Raw genomic sequence first — 14,894 nt, 5'->3', positions numbered from 1 at the left:
TATTAGTAGTTGTAGTAGTTGGATTGGTATTAGTAGTAGTAGTAGTAGTAGTAGTAGTTGTATTGGCATTAGTAGTGGTAGTTGTATTAGTAGTAGTAGTTGTATTGGTAGTAGTAGTAGTAGTAGTATTAGTAGTAATAGCTGTATTGGTATTAGTAGTAGTAGTAGTATTAGTAGTAATAGCTGTATTGGTATTAGTAGTATTAGTAGTAGTAGTTATATTGGTATTAGTAGTTGTAGTAGTAGTAGTTGTATTTGCATTAGTAGTAGTATTATTAGTTGTATTGGTATTAGTAGTAGTATTAATAGTAATAGTTGTATTGGTAGTAGCCGTAGTAGTAGTAGTATTAGTAGTAATAGCTGTATTGGTATTAGTAGTATTAGTAGTAATGGTTGTATTGGTATTAGTAGTAGTATTGGTAGTAGTAGTAGTATTAGTAGTAGTAGTAGTTGTATTGGTATTAGTTGTAGTATTAGTAGTTGTATTGGTATTGGTAGTAGTAGTAGTATTAGTAGTTGTATTGGTAGTAGCAGTAGTAGTAGTAGTATTAGTAGTAATAGCTGTATTGGTATTAGTAGTATTAGTAGTAATGGTTGTATTGGTATTAGTAGTAGTAGTAGTAGTAGTAGTATTAGTTGTAATCGTTGTATTGGTATTAGTAGTATTAGTAGTAATGGTTGTATTGGTATTAGTAGTATTAGTAGTAATAGCTGTATTGGTATTAGTAGTATTAGTAGTAATGGTTGTATTGGTATTAGTAGTAGTAGTGGTCATTGTATTGGTAGTAGTATTATTAGTAGTTGTATTGGTATTGGTAGTAGTAGTAGTATTAGTAGTATTAGTAGTAATAGCTGTATTGGTATTAGTAGTATTAGTAGTAATGGTTGTATTGGTATTAGTAGTAGTAGTGGTCATTGTATTGGTATTAGTAGTAGTATTAGTAGTTGTATTGGTAGTAGTAGTTGTTTTGGTATGTATTGCTGGTAGTAATACTATTAGTAGTAGTATTAGTAGTAGTATTATTAGTAGTATTAGTAGTTGTATTGGTATTGGTAGTAGTAGTTGTTTTGGTATGTATTGGTGGTAGTAATAGTATAAGTAGCAGTAGCATTCACTTACTGTGGCCACTAGATGGCGAGATATACATTAAAAGCCATACTACTAAATCTACAGACAACTCCATTTGAAGAAGACAGTGCTCTGATCATTAGCCAATTGCTTGACTACTATAATATGGTGCTAAAGCAGGCTTTGGGGCGTTTAGACCCCTCTATCCATCTCTATGGTACGTTCATGGTGCTAAATCAGGCTTTGGGACGATTAGACCCCTCTATCCATCTCTATGGTACCTTCATGGGGCTAAAGCAGGCTTTGGGGCGATTAGACCCCTCTATCCATCTCTATGGTACGTTCATGGTGCTAAAGCAGGCTTTGGGGCGATTAGACCCCTCTATCCATCTCTATGGTACGTTCATGGTGCTAAAGCAGGCAGACTTTGGGGCGATTTAGACCCCTCTATCCATCTCTATGGTACGTTCATGGTGCTAAAGCAGACTTTGGGGCGATTAGACCCCTCTATCCACCTCTATGGTACGTTCATGGTGCTAAAGCAGGCTTTGGGGCGATTAGACCCCTCTATCCATCTCTATGGTACCTTCATGGTGCTAAAGTAGGCATTGGAGCGATTAGACCCCTCTATCCACCTCTATGGTACGTTCATGGTGCTAAAGCAGGCTTTGGAGCGATTAGACCCCTCTATCCATCTCTATGGTACGGTCATGGTCCTAAAGCAGGCTTTGCTTTAGACCCCTCTATCCATCTCTATGGTACGTTCATGGTGCTAAAGCAGACTTTGGGGCGATTTAGACCCCTCTATCCATCTCTATGGTACGTTCATGGTGCTAAAGCAGGCTTTGGGGCGATTTAGACCCCTCTATCCATCTCTATGGTACGTTCATGGTGCTAAAGCAGACTTTGGGGCGATTTAGACCCCTCTATCCGTCTCTATGGTACGTTCATGGTGCTAAAGCAGACTTTGGGGCGATTTAGACCCCTCTATCCGTCTCTATGGTACGTTCATGGTGCTAAAGCAGACTTTGGGGCGATTTAGACCCCTCAATCCATCTCTATGGTACGTTCATGGTGCTAAAGCAGACTTTGGGGCGATTTAGACCCCTCTATCCATCTCTATGGTACGTTCATGGTGCTAAAGCAGACTTTGGGGCGATTTAGACCCCTCTATCCATCTCTATGGTACGTTCATGGTGCTAAAGCAGGCTTTGGGACGATTAGACCCCTCTATCCATCTCTATGGTACCTTCATGGTGCTAAAGCAGACTTTGGGGCGATTTAGACCCCTCTATCCATCTCTATGGTACGTTCATGGTGCTAAAACAGGCTTTGGAGCGATTAGACCCCTCTATCCATCTCTATGGTACGTTCATGGTGCTAAAACAGGCTTTGGGGCGATTTAGACCCCTCTATCCATCTCTATGGTACGTTCATGGTGCTAAAGCAGACTTTGGGGCGATTTAGACCCCTCTATCCATCTCTATGGTACGTTCATGGTGCTAAAGCAGACTTTGGGGCGATTTAGACCCCTCAATCCATCTCTATGGTACGTTCATGGTGCTAAAGCAGACTTTGGGGCGATTTAGACCCCTCTATCCGTCTCTATGGTACGTTCATGGTGCTAAAGCAGGCTTTGGGGCGATTTAGACCCCTCTATCCGTCTCTATGGTACGTTCATGGTGCTAAAGCAGGCTTTGGGGCGATTTAGACCCCTCTATCCATCTCTATGGTACGTTCATGGTGCTAAAGCAGGCTTTGGGACGATTAGACCCCTCTATCCATCTCTATGGTACGTTCATGGTGCTAAAGCAGGCTTTGGGGCGATTAGACCCCTCTATCCGTCTCTATGGTACGTTCATGGTGCTAAAGCAGGCTTTGGGGCGATTAGACCCCTCTATCCGTCTCTATGGTACGTTCATGGTACTAAAACAGACTTTGGGGCGATTTAGACCCCTCTATCCATCTCTATGGTACGTTCATGGTGCTAAATCAGGCTTTGGGGTGATTAGACCCCTCTATCCGTCTCTATGGTACGTTCATGGTGCTAAAACAGCCTTTGGGGCGATTTAGACCCCTCTATCCGTCTCTATGGTACGTTCATGGTGCTAAAGCAGGCTTTGGGGCGATTTAGACCCCTCTATCCATCTCTATGGTATGTTCATGGTGCTAAAACAGGCTTTGGGGCGATTTAGACCCCTCTATCCATCTCTATGGTACGTTCATGGTGCTAAAACAGGCTTTGGGACGATTAGACCCCTCTATCCATCTCTATGGTACGTTCATGGTGCTAAAACAGGCTTTGGAGTGATTAGACCCCTCTATCCATCTCTATGGTACGTTCATGGTGCTAAAACAGACTTTGGGACGATTAGACCCCTCTATCCGTCTCTATGGTACGTTCATGGTGCTAAAACAGGCTTTGGGGCGATTAGACCCCTCTATCCGTCTCTATGGTACGTTCATGGTGCTAAAGCAGACTTTGGGACGATTAGACCCCTCTATCCATCTCTATGGTACGTTCATGGTGCTAAAGCAGACTTTGGGGCGATTTAGACCCCTCTATCCATCTCTATGGTACGTTCATGGTGCTAAAGCAGACTTTGGGGCGATTAGACCCCTCTATCCGTCTCTATGGTAGAGTATGTGGCTAAAGCAGGCTTTGGGGCGATTAGACCCCTCTATCCGTCTCTATGGTACGTTCATGGTGCTAAAGCAGGCTTTGGGGCGATTAGACCCCTCTATCCGTCTCTATGGTACCTTCATGGTGCTAAAGCAGGCTTTGGGATGATTAGACCCCTCTATCCGTCTCTATGGTACGTTCATGGTGCTAAAACAGGCTTTGGGACGATTAGACCCCTCTATCCATCTCTATGGTACCTTCATGGTGCTAAAGCAGACTTTGGGGCGATTAGACCCCTCTATCCGTCTCTATGGTACGTTCATGGTGCTAAAGCAGGCTTTGGGGCGATTAGACCCCTCTATCCGTCTCTATGGTACGTTCATGGTGCTAAAGCAGGCTTTGGGGCGATTAGACCCCTCTATCCGTCTCTATGGTACGTTCATGGTGCTAAAACAGGCTTTGGGACGATTAGACCCCTCTATCCATCTCTATGGTACCTTCATGGTGCTAAAGCAGACTTTGGGGCGATTAGACCCCTCTATCCGTCTCTATGGTACGTTCATGGTGCTAAAGCAGGCTTTGGGACGATTAGACCCCTCTATCCGTCTCTATGGTACGTTCATGGTGCTAAAGCAGGCTTTGGGGCGATTAGACCCCTCTATCCGTCTCTATGGTACGTTCATGGTGCTAAAGCAGGCTTTGGGACGATTAGACCCCTCTATCCGTCTCTATGGTACGTTCATGGTGCTAAAACAGGCTTTGGGGCGATTTAGACCCCTCTATCCGTCTCTATGGTACGTTCATGGTGCTAAAGCAGGCTTTGGGGCGATTAGACCCCTCTATCCGTCTCTATGGTACGTTCATGGTGCTAAAACAGGCTTTGGGACGATTAGACCCCTCTATCCATCTCTATGGTACCTTCATGGTGCTAAAGCAGACTTTGGGGCGATTAGACCCCTCTATCCGTCTCTATGGTACGTTCATGGTGCTAAAGCAGGCTTTGGGGCGATTAGACCCCTCTATCCGTCTCTATGGTACGTTCATGGTGCTAAAGCAGGCTTTGGGACGATTAGACCCCTCTATCCGTCTCTATGGTACGTTCATGGTGCTAAAACAGGCTTTGGGGCGATTTAGACCCCTCTATCCGTCTCTATGGTACGTTCATGGTGCTAAAGCAGGCTTTGGGGCGATTTAGACCCCTCTATCCGTCTCTATGGTACGTTCATGGTGCTAAATCAGGCTTTGGGGCGATTAGACCCCTCTATCCGTCTCTATGGTACGTTCATGGTGCTAAAGCAGACTTTGGGACGATTAGACCCCTCTATCCGTCTCTATGGTACGTTCATGGTGCTAAAGCAGACTTTGGGACGATTAGACCCCTCTATCCGTCTCTATGGTACGTTCATGGTGCTAAAGCAGGCTTTGGGGCGATTAGACCCCTCTATCCGTCTCTATGGTACGTTCATGGTGCTAAAGCAGGCTTTGGGGCGATTTAGACCCCTCTATCCGTCTCTATGGTACGTTCATGGTGCTAAAGCAGGCTTTGGGGCGATTAGACCCCTCTATCCGTCTCTATGGTACGTTCATGGTGCTAAAGCAGGCTTTGGGGCGATTAGACCCCTCTATCCGTCTCTATGGTACGTTCATGGTGCTAAAGCAGGCTTTGGGGCGATTAGACCCCTCTATCCGTCTCTATGGTACCTTCATGGTGCTAAAGCAGGCTTTGGGGCGATTAGACCCCTCTATCCGTCTCTATGGTACCTTCATGGTGCTAAAGCAGGCTTTGGGGCGATTAGACCCCTCTATCCATCTCTATGGTACGTTCATGGTGCTAAAGCAGACTTTGGGGCGATTTAGACCCCTCTATCCATCTCTATGGTACGTTCATGGTGCTAAAGCAGGCTTTGGGGCGATTTAGACCCCTCTATCCATCTCTATGGTACGTTCATGGTGCTAAAGCAGGCTTTGGGGCGATTAGACCCCTCTATCCGTCTCTATGGTAGAGTATGTGGCTAAAGCAGGCTTTGGGGCGATTAGACCCCTCTATCCGTCTCTATGGTAGAGTATGTGGCGACTGTTGTTAGTATTGTTCTAGCTCCGGCGTGGTTTGTGGCTAATTTGCGTTGTTGTTGTTTGTTTTGTTGTTATTATTACATTGTTTATTGTTGTTGTTGTTGTTTACATTCGTATCATTGGTCATATTATTTATCGTCGTTGTTGTTGTTTGTGTTGTTGTTCTAGCCCCTCTGGGTTTCTACCTGCCCGCTGACTCAGGAGAGAAGGTTTCTCTGGGCGTGACTGTTCTGCTGGCCCTCACTGTCTTCCAGCTAATGGTGGCGGAGAGCATGCCCCCTTCAGAGAGTGTCCCCTATATAGGTGAGAGCATGCCCCCTTCAGAGAGTGTCCCCTATATAGGTAATAGCATGCCCCCTTCAGAGAGTGTCCCCTATATAGGTGAGAGCATGCCCCCTTCAGAGAGAGTTCCCTATATAGGTAATAGCATGCCCCCTTCAGAGAGTGTCCCCTATATAGGTGAGAGCATGCCCCCTTCAGAGAGTGTCCCCTATAGGTGAGAGCATGCCCCCTTCAGAGAGTGTTCCCTATATAGGTGAGAGCATGCCCCCTTCAGAGAGTGTTCCCTATATAGGTGAGAGCATGCCCCCTTCAGAGAGTGTCCCCTATATAGGTGAGAGCATGCCCCCTTCAGAGAGTGTTCCCTATATAGGTGAGAGCATGCCCCCTTCAGAGAGTGTCCCCTATATAGGTGAGAGCATGCCCCCTTCAGAGAGTGTCCCCTATATAGGTGAGAGCATGCCCCCTTCAGAGAGTGTCCCTTATATAGGTGAGAGCATGCCCCCTTCAGAGAGTGTCCCCTATATAGGTGAGAGCATGCCCCTTCAGAGAGTGTCCCTTATATAGGTGAGAGCATGCCCCCTTCAGAGAGTGTCCCCTATATAGGTGAGAGCATGCCCCCTTCAGAGAGTGTCCCCTATATAGGTGAGAGCATGCCCCCCTTCAGAGAGTGTCCCCTATATAGGTGAGAGCATGCCCCCTTCAGAGAGTGTCCCCTATATAGGTGAGAGCATGCCCCCTTCAGAGAGTGTCCCCTATATAGGTGAGAGCATGCCCCCTTCAGAGAGTGTCCCCTATATAGGTGAGAGCATGCCCCCTTCAGAGAGTGTTCCCTATATAGGTGAGAGCATGCCCCCTTCAGAGAGTGTCCCCATATAGGGGAGAGCATGCCCCCTTCAGAGAGTGTCCCCTATATAGGTGAGAGCATGCCCCCTTCAGAGAGTGTCCCCTATATAGGGGAGAGCATGCCCCCTTCAGAGAGTGTCCCCTATATAGGTGAGAGCATGCCCCCTTCAGAGAGTGTCCCCTATATAGGTGAGAGCATGCCCCCTTCAGAGAGTGTCCCCTATATAGGTGAGAGCATGCCCCCTTCAGAGAGTGTTCCCTATATAGGTGAGAGCATGCCCCCTTCAGAGAGTGTCCCCTATATAGGTGAGAGCATGCCCCCTTCAGAGAGTGTCCCCTATATAGGTGAGAGCATGCCCCCTTCAGAGAGTGTCCCCTATATAGGTGAGAGCATGCCCCCTTCAGAGAGTGTCCCTTATATAGGTGAGAGCATGCCCCCTTCAGAGAGTGTTCCCTATATAGGTGAGAGCATGCCCCCTTCAGAGAGTGTCCCCTATATAGGTGAGAGCATGCCCCCCTTCAGAGAGTGTCCCCTATATAGGTGAGAGTATTCCCCCTTCAGAGAGTGTCCCCTATATAGGTGAGAGCATGCCCCCTTCAGAGAGTGTCCCCTATATAGGTGAGAGCATGCCCCCTTCAGAGAGTGTCCCCTATATAGGTGAGAGCATGCCCCCTTCAGAGAGTGTCCCCTATATAGGTGAGAGCATGCCCCCTTCAGAGAGTGTTCCCTATATAGGTGAGAGCATGCCCCCTTCAGAGAGTGTCCCCTATATAGGTAATAGCATGCCCCCTTCAGAGAGTGTCCCCTATATAGGTAATAGCATGCCCCCTTCAGAGAGTGTCCCCTATATAGGTGAGAGCATGCCCCCTTCAGAGAGTGTCCCCTATATAGGTGAGAGCATGCCCCCTTCAGAGAGTGTTCCCTATATAGGTGAGAGCATGCCCCCTTCAGAGAGTGTCCCCTATATAGGTGAGAGCATGCCCCCTTCAGAGAGTGTCCCCTATATAGGTGAGAGCATGCCCCCTTCAGAGAGTGTCCCCTATATAGTTAATAGCATGCCCCCTTCAGAGAGTGTCCCCTATATAGGTGAGAGCATGCCCCCTTCAGAGAGTGTTCCCTATATAGGTGAGAGCATGCCCCCTTCAGAGAGTGTCCCCTATATAGGTGAGAGCATGCCCCCTTCAGAGAGTGTCCCCTATATAGGTAATAGCATGCCCCCTTCAGAGAGTGTCCCCATATAGGTGAGAGCATGCCCCCTTCAGAGAGTGTCCCCATATAGGTGAGAGCATGCCCCCCTTCAGAGAGTGTTCCCTATATAGGTGAGAGCATGCCCCCTTCAGAGAGTGTCCCCTATATAGGTGAGAGCATGCCCCCTTCAGAGAGTGTCCCCTATAGGTGAGAGCATGCCCCCTTCAGAGAGTGTCCCCTATATAGGTGAGAGCATGCCCCCTTCAGAGAGTGTCCCCTATATAGGTGAGAGCATGCCCCCTTCAGAGAGTGTACCCTATATAGGTGAGAGCATGCCCCCTTCAGAGAGTGTCCCCTATATAGGTAATAGCATGCCCCCTTCAGAGAGTGTCCCCTATATAGGTAATAGCATGCCCCCTTCAGAGAGTGTCCCCTATATAGGTGAGAGCATGCCCCCTTCAGAGAGTGTCCCCTATATAGGTGAGAGCATGCCCCCCTTCAGAGAGTGTTCCCTATATAGGTGAGAGCATGCCCCCTTCAGAGAGTGTCCCCTATATAGGTGAGAGCATGCCCCCTTCAGAGAGTGTCCCCTATATAGGTGAGAGCATGCCCCCTTCAGAGAGTGTCCCCTATATAGGTAATAGCATGCCCCCTTCAGAGAGTGTCCCCTATATAGGTGAGAGCATGCCCCCTTCAGAGAGTGTTCCCTATATAGGTGAGAGCATGCCCCCTTCAGAGAGTGTCCCCTATAGGTGAGAGCATGCCCCCTTCAGAGAGTGTCCCCTATATAGGTAATAGCATGCCCCCTTCAGAGAGTGTCCCCTATATAGGTGAGAGCATGCCCCCTTCAGAGAGTGTTCCCTATATAGGTAATAGCATGCCCCCTTCAGAGAGTGTCCCCTATATAGGTAATAGCATGCCCCCTTCAGAGAGTGTCCCCTATATAGGTGAGAGCATGCCCCCTTCAGAGAGTGTCCCCTATATAGGTGAGAGCATGCCCCCTTCAGAGAGTGTTCCCTATATAGGTGAGAGCATGCCCCCTTCAGAGAGTGTCCCCTATATAGGTGAGAGCATTCCCCCTTCAGAGAGTGTCCCCTATATAGGTAATAGCATGCCCCCTTCAGAGAGTGTCCCCTATATAGGTAATAGCATGCCCCCTTCAGAGAGTGTCCCCTATATAGGTAATAGCATGCCCCCTTCAGAGAGTGTTCCCTATATAGGTGAGAGCATGCCCCCTTCAGAGAGTGTCCCCTATATAGGTGAGAGCATGCCCCCTTCAGAGAGTGTCCCCTATATAGGTGAGAGCATGCCCCCTTCAGAGAGTGTCCCCTATATAGGTGAGAGCATGCCCCCTTCAGAGAGTGTCCCCTATATAGGTGAGAGCATGCCCCCTTCAGAGAGTGTTCCCTATATAGGTAATAGCATGCCCCCTTCAGAGAGTGTCCCCTATATAGGTGAGAGCATTCCCCCTTCAGAGAGTGTCCCCTATATAGGTGAGAGCATGCCCCCTTCAGAGAGTGTTCCCTATATAGGTGAGAGCATGCCCCCTTCAGAGAGTGTCCCCTATATAGGTGAGAGCATGCCCCCTTCAGAGAGTGTCCCGTATATAGGTGAGAGCATGCCCCCTTCAGAGAGTGTCCCCTATATAGGTGAGAGCATGCCCCCTTCAGAGAGTGTTCCCTATATAGGGGAGAGCATTCCCCCTTCAGAAAGTGTCCCCTATATAGGTAATAGCATGCACCCTTCAGAGAGTGTTCCCTATATAGGTGATGATATGATGCCCCCTTCAGAGAGTGTTCCCTATATAGGTGATGATATGATGCCCCCTTCAGAGAGTGTTCCCTATATAGGGAATAGCATGCCCCCTTCAGAGAGTGTTCCCTATATAGGTGATGATATGATGCCCCCTTCAGAGAGTGTTCCCTATATAGGGGATAGTATGATGCCCCCTTCAGAGAGTGTTCCCTATATAGGGGATAGTGTGATGCCTCAGAGAGTATACTAACTACGTGTGTGTGTGTGTGTGTGTGTGTGTGTGTGTGTGTGTGTGTGTGTGTGTGTGTGTGTGTGTGTGTGTGTGTGTGTGTGTGTGTGTGTGTGTGTGTGTGTGTGTGTGTGTGTGTGTGTTCCAGGGAAGTACTACATAGCGACGATGACGATGATCACAGCCTCTACATCTCTGACCATCTTCATCATGAACATCCATTTCTGTGGCGCAGAGGCCAAGCCTGTTCCTCACTGGGCCAAGGTAGGGCAAAGCCTGTTCCTCACTGGGCCAAGGTAGGGCCAAGCCTGTTCCTCACTGGGCCAAGGTAGGGCCAAGCCTGTTCCTCACTGGGCCAAGGTAGGGCAAAGCCTGTTCCTCACTGGGCCAAGGTAGGGCCAAGCCTGTTCCTCACTGGGCCAAGGTAGGGCCAAGCCTGTTCCTCACTGGGCCAAGGTAGGGCCAAGCCTGTTCCTCACTGGGCCAAGGTAGGGCCAAGCCTGTTCCTCACTGGGCCAAGGTAGGGCCAAGCCTGTTCCTCACTGGGCCAAGGTAGGGCCAAGCCTGTTCCTCACCGGGCCAAGGTAGACCAAGCCTGTTCCTCACTGGGCCAAGGTAGGCCAAGCCTGTTCCTCACTGGGCCAAGGTAGGGCAGAGCCTGTTCCTCACTGGGCCAAGGTAGGCCAAGCCTGTTCCTCACTGGGCCAAGGTAGGCCCAAGCCTGTTCCTCACTGGGCCAAGGTAGGGCCAAGCCTGTTCCTCACTGGGCCAAGGTAGGCCAAGGCTTTTCCTCACTGGGCCAAGGTAGGGCCAAGCCTGTTCCTCACTGGCCCAAGGTTAGGGCCAAGCCTGTTCCTCACTGGGCCAAGGTAAGGCCAAGCCTGTTCATCACTGGGCCAAGGTAGGCCAAGCCTGTTCCTCACTGGGCCAAGGTAGAACCAAGCCTGTCCCTCTCTGGGCCAAGGTAGGCCAAGCCTGTTCCTCACTGGGCCATGGTAGGGCCAAGCCTGTTCCTCACTGGGCCAAGGTAGGCCCAAGCCTGTTCCTCACTGGGCCAAGGTAGGGCCAAGCCTGTTCCTCACTGGGCCAAGGTAGGGCCAAGCCTGTTCCTCACTGGGCCAAGGTAGTGCCAAGCCTGTTCCTCGCTGGGCCAAGGTAGAACCAAGCCTGTTCCTCTCTGGGCCAAGGTTGGGCAAAGCCTGTTCCTCACTGGGCCAAGGTTGGGCCGAGCCTGTTCCTCACTGGGCCAAGGTAGGCCAAGCCTGTTCCTCACTGGGCCAAGGTAGGGCAAAGCCTGTTCCTCACTGGGCCAAGGTAGGGCCAAGCCTGTTCCTCACTGGGCCAAGGTAGGGCCAAGCCTGTTCCTCACTGGGCCAAGGTAGGCCAAGGCTGTTCCTCACTGGGCCAAGGTAGGCCAAGCCTGTTCCTCACTGGGCCAAGGTAGGCCAAGCCTGTTCCTCACTGGGCCAAGGTTGGCCAAGCCTGTTCCTCACTGGGCCAAGGTAGGGCCAAGCCTGTTCCTCACTGGGCCAAGGTAGGGCCAAGCCTGTTCCTCACTGGGCCAAGGTAGGGCCAAGCCTGTTCCTCACTGGGCCAAGGTAGAACCAAGCCTGTTCCTCTCTGGGCCAAGGTAGGGCCGAGCCTGTTCCTCACTGGGCCAAGGTTGGGCCGAGCCTGTTCCTCACTGGGCCAAGGTAGGGCAAAGCCTGTTCCTCACTGGGCCAAGGTAGGGCAAAGCCTGTTCCTCACTGGGCCAAGGTAGGGCCAAGCCTGTTCCTCACTGGGCCAAGGTAGGGCCAAGCCTGTTCCTCACTGGGCCAAGGTAGGGCCAAGCCTGTTCCTCACTGGGCCAAGGTAGGGCCAAGCCTGTTCCTCACTTGGCCAAGGTAGGGCCAAGCCTGTTCCTCACTGGGCCAAGGTAGGCCAAGCCTGTTCCTCACTGGGCCAAGGTAGAACCAAGCCTGTTCCTCACTGGGCCAAGGTAGGCCAAGCCTGTTCCTCACTGGGCCAAGGTAGGCCAAGCCTGTTCCTCACTGGGCCAAGGTAGGCCAGGCCTGTTCCTCACTGAGCCAAGGTAGGCCTAGCCTGTTGCTCACTGGGCCAAGGTAGGCCAAGCCTGTTCCTCACTGGGCCAAGGTAGGGCCAAGCCTGTTCCTCACTGGGCCAAGGTAGGGCCAAGCCTGTTCCTCACTGGGCCAAGGTAGGGCCAAGCCTGTTCCTCACTGGGCCAAGGTAGGGCCAAGCCTGTTCCTCACTGGGCCAAGGTAGAACCAAGCCTGTTCCTCACTGGGCCAAGGTAGGCCAAGCCTGTTCCTCACTGGGCCAAGGTAGGCCAAGCCTGTTCCTCACTGGGCCAAGGTAGGCCAAGCCTGTTCCTCACTGAGCCAAGGTAGGCCTAGCCTGTTGCTCACTGGGCCAAGGTAGGCCAAGCCTGTTCCTCACTGGGCCAAGGTAGGCCAAGCCTGTTCCTCACTGGGCCAAGGTAGGGCCAAGCCTGTTCCTCACTGGGCCAAGGTAGGCCAAGCCTGTTTCTCACTGTGCCAAGGTAGGCCAAGCCTGTTCCTCACTGGGCCAAGGTAGGGCAAAGCCTGTTCCTCACTGGGCCAAGGTAGGGCCAAGCCTGTTCTTCACTGGGCCAAGGTAGGCCAAGCCTATTCCTCACTGGGCCAAAGTCTGGAGCTCTGTGTCACTGTGTGTGTGTGTGTGTGTGTGTGTGTGTGTGTGTGTGTGTGTGTGTGTGTGTGTGTGTGTGTGTGTGTGTGTGTGTGTGTGTGTGTGTGTGTGTGTGTGTGTGTGTGTGTGTGTGTGTGTGTGTGTGTGTGTGTGTTCCCAGGTACTCATCATTGACTACATGTCTAAGATCCTGTTTGTGTACGAGGTGGGTGAGAACTGCACCACGCCAGAGCGAGAAACAACACCTCTCTACAGCGAGGAACCAATGTCGGGTAACTCCGCCCTGGCACGGAACCGTTACCACGACGACCTGTACCACGACGGCTGTTACTGCGACGACCACCGTCTCTACGGCAACGGGCACCTGCAAAACCACCACGGCGCCCATCGAAATCACCTCGACGACAGTCGCTACGCTAACGGCGGTCTCCGCGACGATCGTTACGGTAACCGCGGTAACCGGAACCATCACAGCAAACCGAGTCAGACCTCCAAGGGGGAAGGGGGCGAAGAGAAGAGGGATCCCCTGAGACAGTACCACCACATCGGGAGAGAGGAGCTGGACTATCGGGCCTTTCCTCCAGGGAACCTCCAGAACGGTGGGATGAATGAGCCGCTGCCTTACCCCAAGGAGAAGCACCTCGGCCCAGCCTCGGACCCGGCCTGCTCCTGCTCCTGCCCACACCACAAACAGGTGACTAATGCCCACTGGATCACACAGTTAGGATTTATCAAGCTGTGCCTCCTCTCTCTCTCTCTCTCTCTCTCTGTCTCTCTGTCTCTCTCTCTCTCTCTCTCTCTGTCTCTCTCTCTCTCTCTGTCTCTCTCTCTCTCTTTCTCTCTCTGTCTCTCTCTCTCTCTCTTTCTCTCTCTGTCTCTCTCTCTCTCTCTCTCTCTTCTCTCTCTCTGTCTCTCTGTGTCTCTCTCTCTCTCTCTCTCTGTCTCTCTCTCTCTCTCTCTCTCTGTCTCTCTCTCTGTCTCTCTCTCTCTGTCTCTCTCTCTGTCTCTCTCTCTCTGTCTCTCTCTCTCTCTCTCTCTCTCTCTCTCTCTCTCTCTCTCTGTCTCTCTCTCTCTGTCTCTCTCTCTCTCTCTCTCTCTCTCTCTCTCTCTCTCTCTCTCTCTCTCTCTCTCTCTCTCTCTCTGTCTCTCTCTCTCTCTCTGTCTCTCTCTCTGTCTCTCTCTCTCTCTCTCTCTCTCTCTCTCTCTCTCTCTCTCTCTCTCTCTCTCTCTCTCTCTCTCTCTGTCTCTCTCTCTCTCTGTCTCTCTGTCTCTCTCTCTCTCTCTGTCTCTCTCTCTCTCTTTCTCGCTCCCTCTCTCCTTTCCCTCTAGGTGGTGTATAACATTCAATACATTTCAAAATGTTTCTCATCTCCCCCTCCCTCTCCTCCTTCCTCTCCCTCTCTCCCGAACCCCCTCCATCCCTCCCTCTCCTCCTTCCTCTCCCTCTCCTCCCCCGCCATCCCTCCCTCTCCTCCCTCCCTATCTCCTCCCTCTCCTCCTTCCTCTCCCGAACCCCCCTCCATCCCTCCCTCTCCTCCCTCCCTCCCTATCTCCTCCCTCCCTCTCCTCCTTCCTCTCCTCCCCCTCCCCCTCCATCCCTCCCTCCCTCTCCTCCCTCCCTCCCTCCCTCCCTCCCTCCCTCCCTCCCTCCCTCCCTCCCTCCCTCCCTCCCTCCCCCTCCCTCTCTTCTAGGTGGTGTACAACATCCAGTACATCGCCAACTGTTTCCGGGAGCAACGGGCGACGTGTGCCAAAGGGGCGGAGTGGAAGAAGGTTGCCAAGGTGATGGACCGGTTCTTCATGTGGATCTTCTTCATCATGGTCTTCCTCATGAGTATCCTCATCATCGGCAAGGCAACTTGACGGAGGGAGGGAGGAGAGGGATGGACGGATAGTGGGAAGAGGGAGAGAGAGGAAGAGAGGGAGGAGAGGAGAGAGGGAGGGACTAGAGGAAGAGAGAGAGGGGTGGAGGAGAGGGGGAGGGAGGAGAGGAAGAGATGGAGGAGAGGAAGAGAGGGAGGAGAGGAGGAGAGAAAGAGAGGGAGGAGAGGAGAGGAAGAGAGGGAGGGAGGGACTAGAGGAAGAGAGGGAGGGGTGGAGGACGGATAGTGGGAAGAGGGAGAGAGAGGAAGAGAGAGAGGGAGGGAGGGACTAGAGG

General features: G+C 51.2%; 1 protein-coding gene across 1 annotated transcript in view; it reads left to right on the top strand.

Moving 5' to 3' along the window:
• LOC106591271 (neuronal acetylcholine receptor subunit alpha-9-I) overlaps window positions 1-14,624 on the top strand; it is a 24,462-nt gene extending 9,838 nt beyond the window's left edge. Inside the window, exons 6-9 of the mRNA XM_045712224.1 lie at window positions 5,934-6,068; window positions 10,212-10,327; window positions 12,897-13,430; window positions 14,429-14,624. Of these exons, the coding sequence (XP_045568180.1) occupies window positions 5,934-6,068; window positions 10,212-10,327; window positions 12,897-13,430; window positions 14,429-14,599 (956 nt within the window). The 3' untranslated portion in view covers window positions 14,600-14,624. The remainder of the gene's footprint in view (window positions 1-5,933; window positions 6,069-10,211; window positions 10,328-12,896; window positions 13,431-14,428) is intronic.
• Window positions 14,625-14,894: the final 270 nt, after the last annotated feature.

Source organism: Salmo salar, unplaced genomic scaffold (genome assembly GCF_905237065.1).
Source record: "Salmo salar unplaced genomic scaffold, Ssal_v3.1, whole genome shotgun sequence".
Taxonomy (NCBI): Eukaryota; Metazoa; Chordata; class Actinopteri; order Salmoniformes; family Salmonidae; genus Salmo; species Salmo salar.
This window is presented reverse-complemented; position numbering and strand designations above follow the sequence as displayed.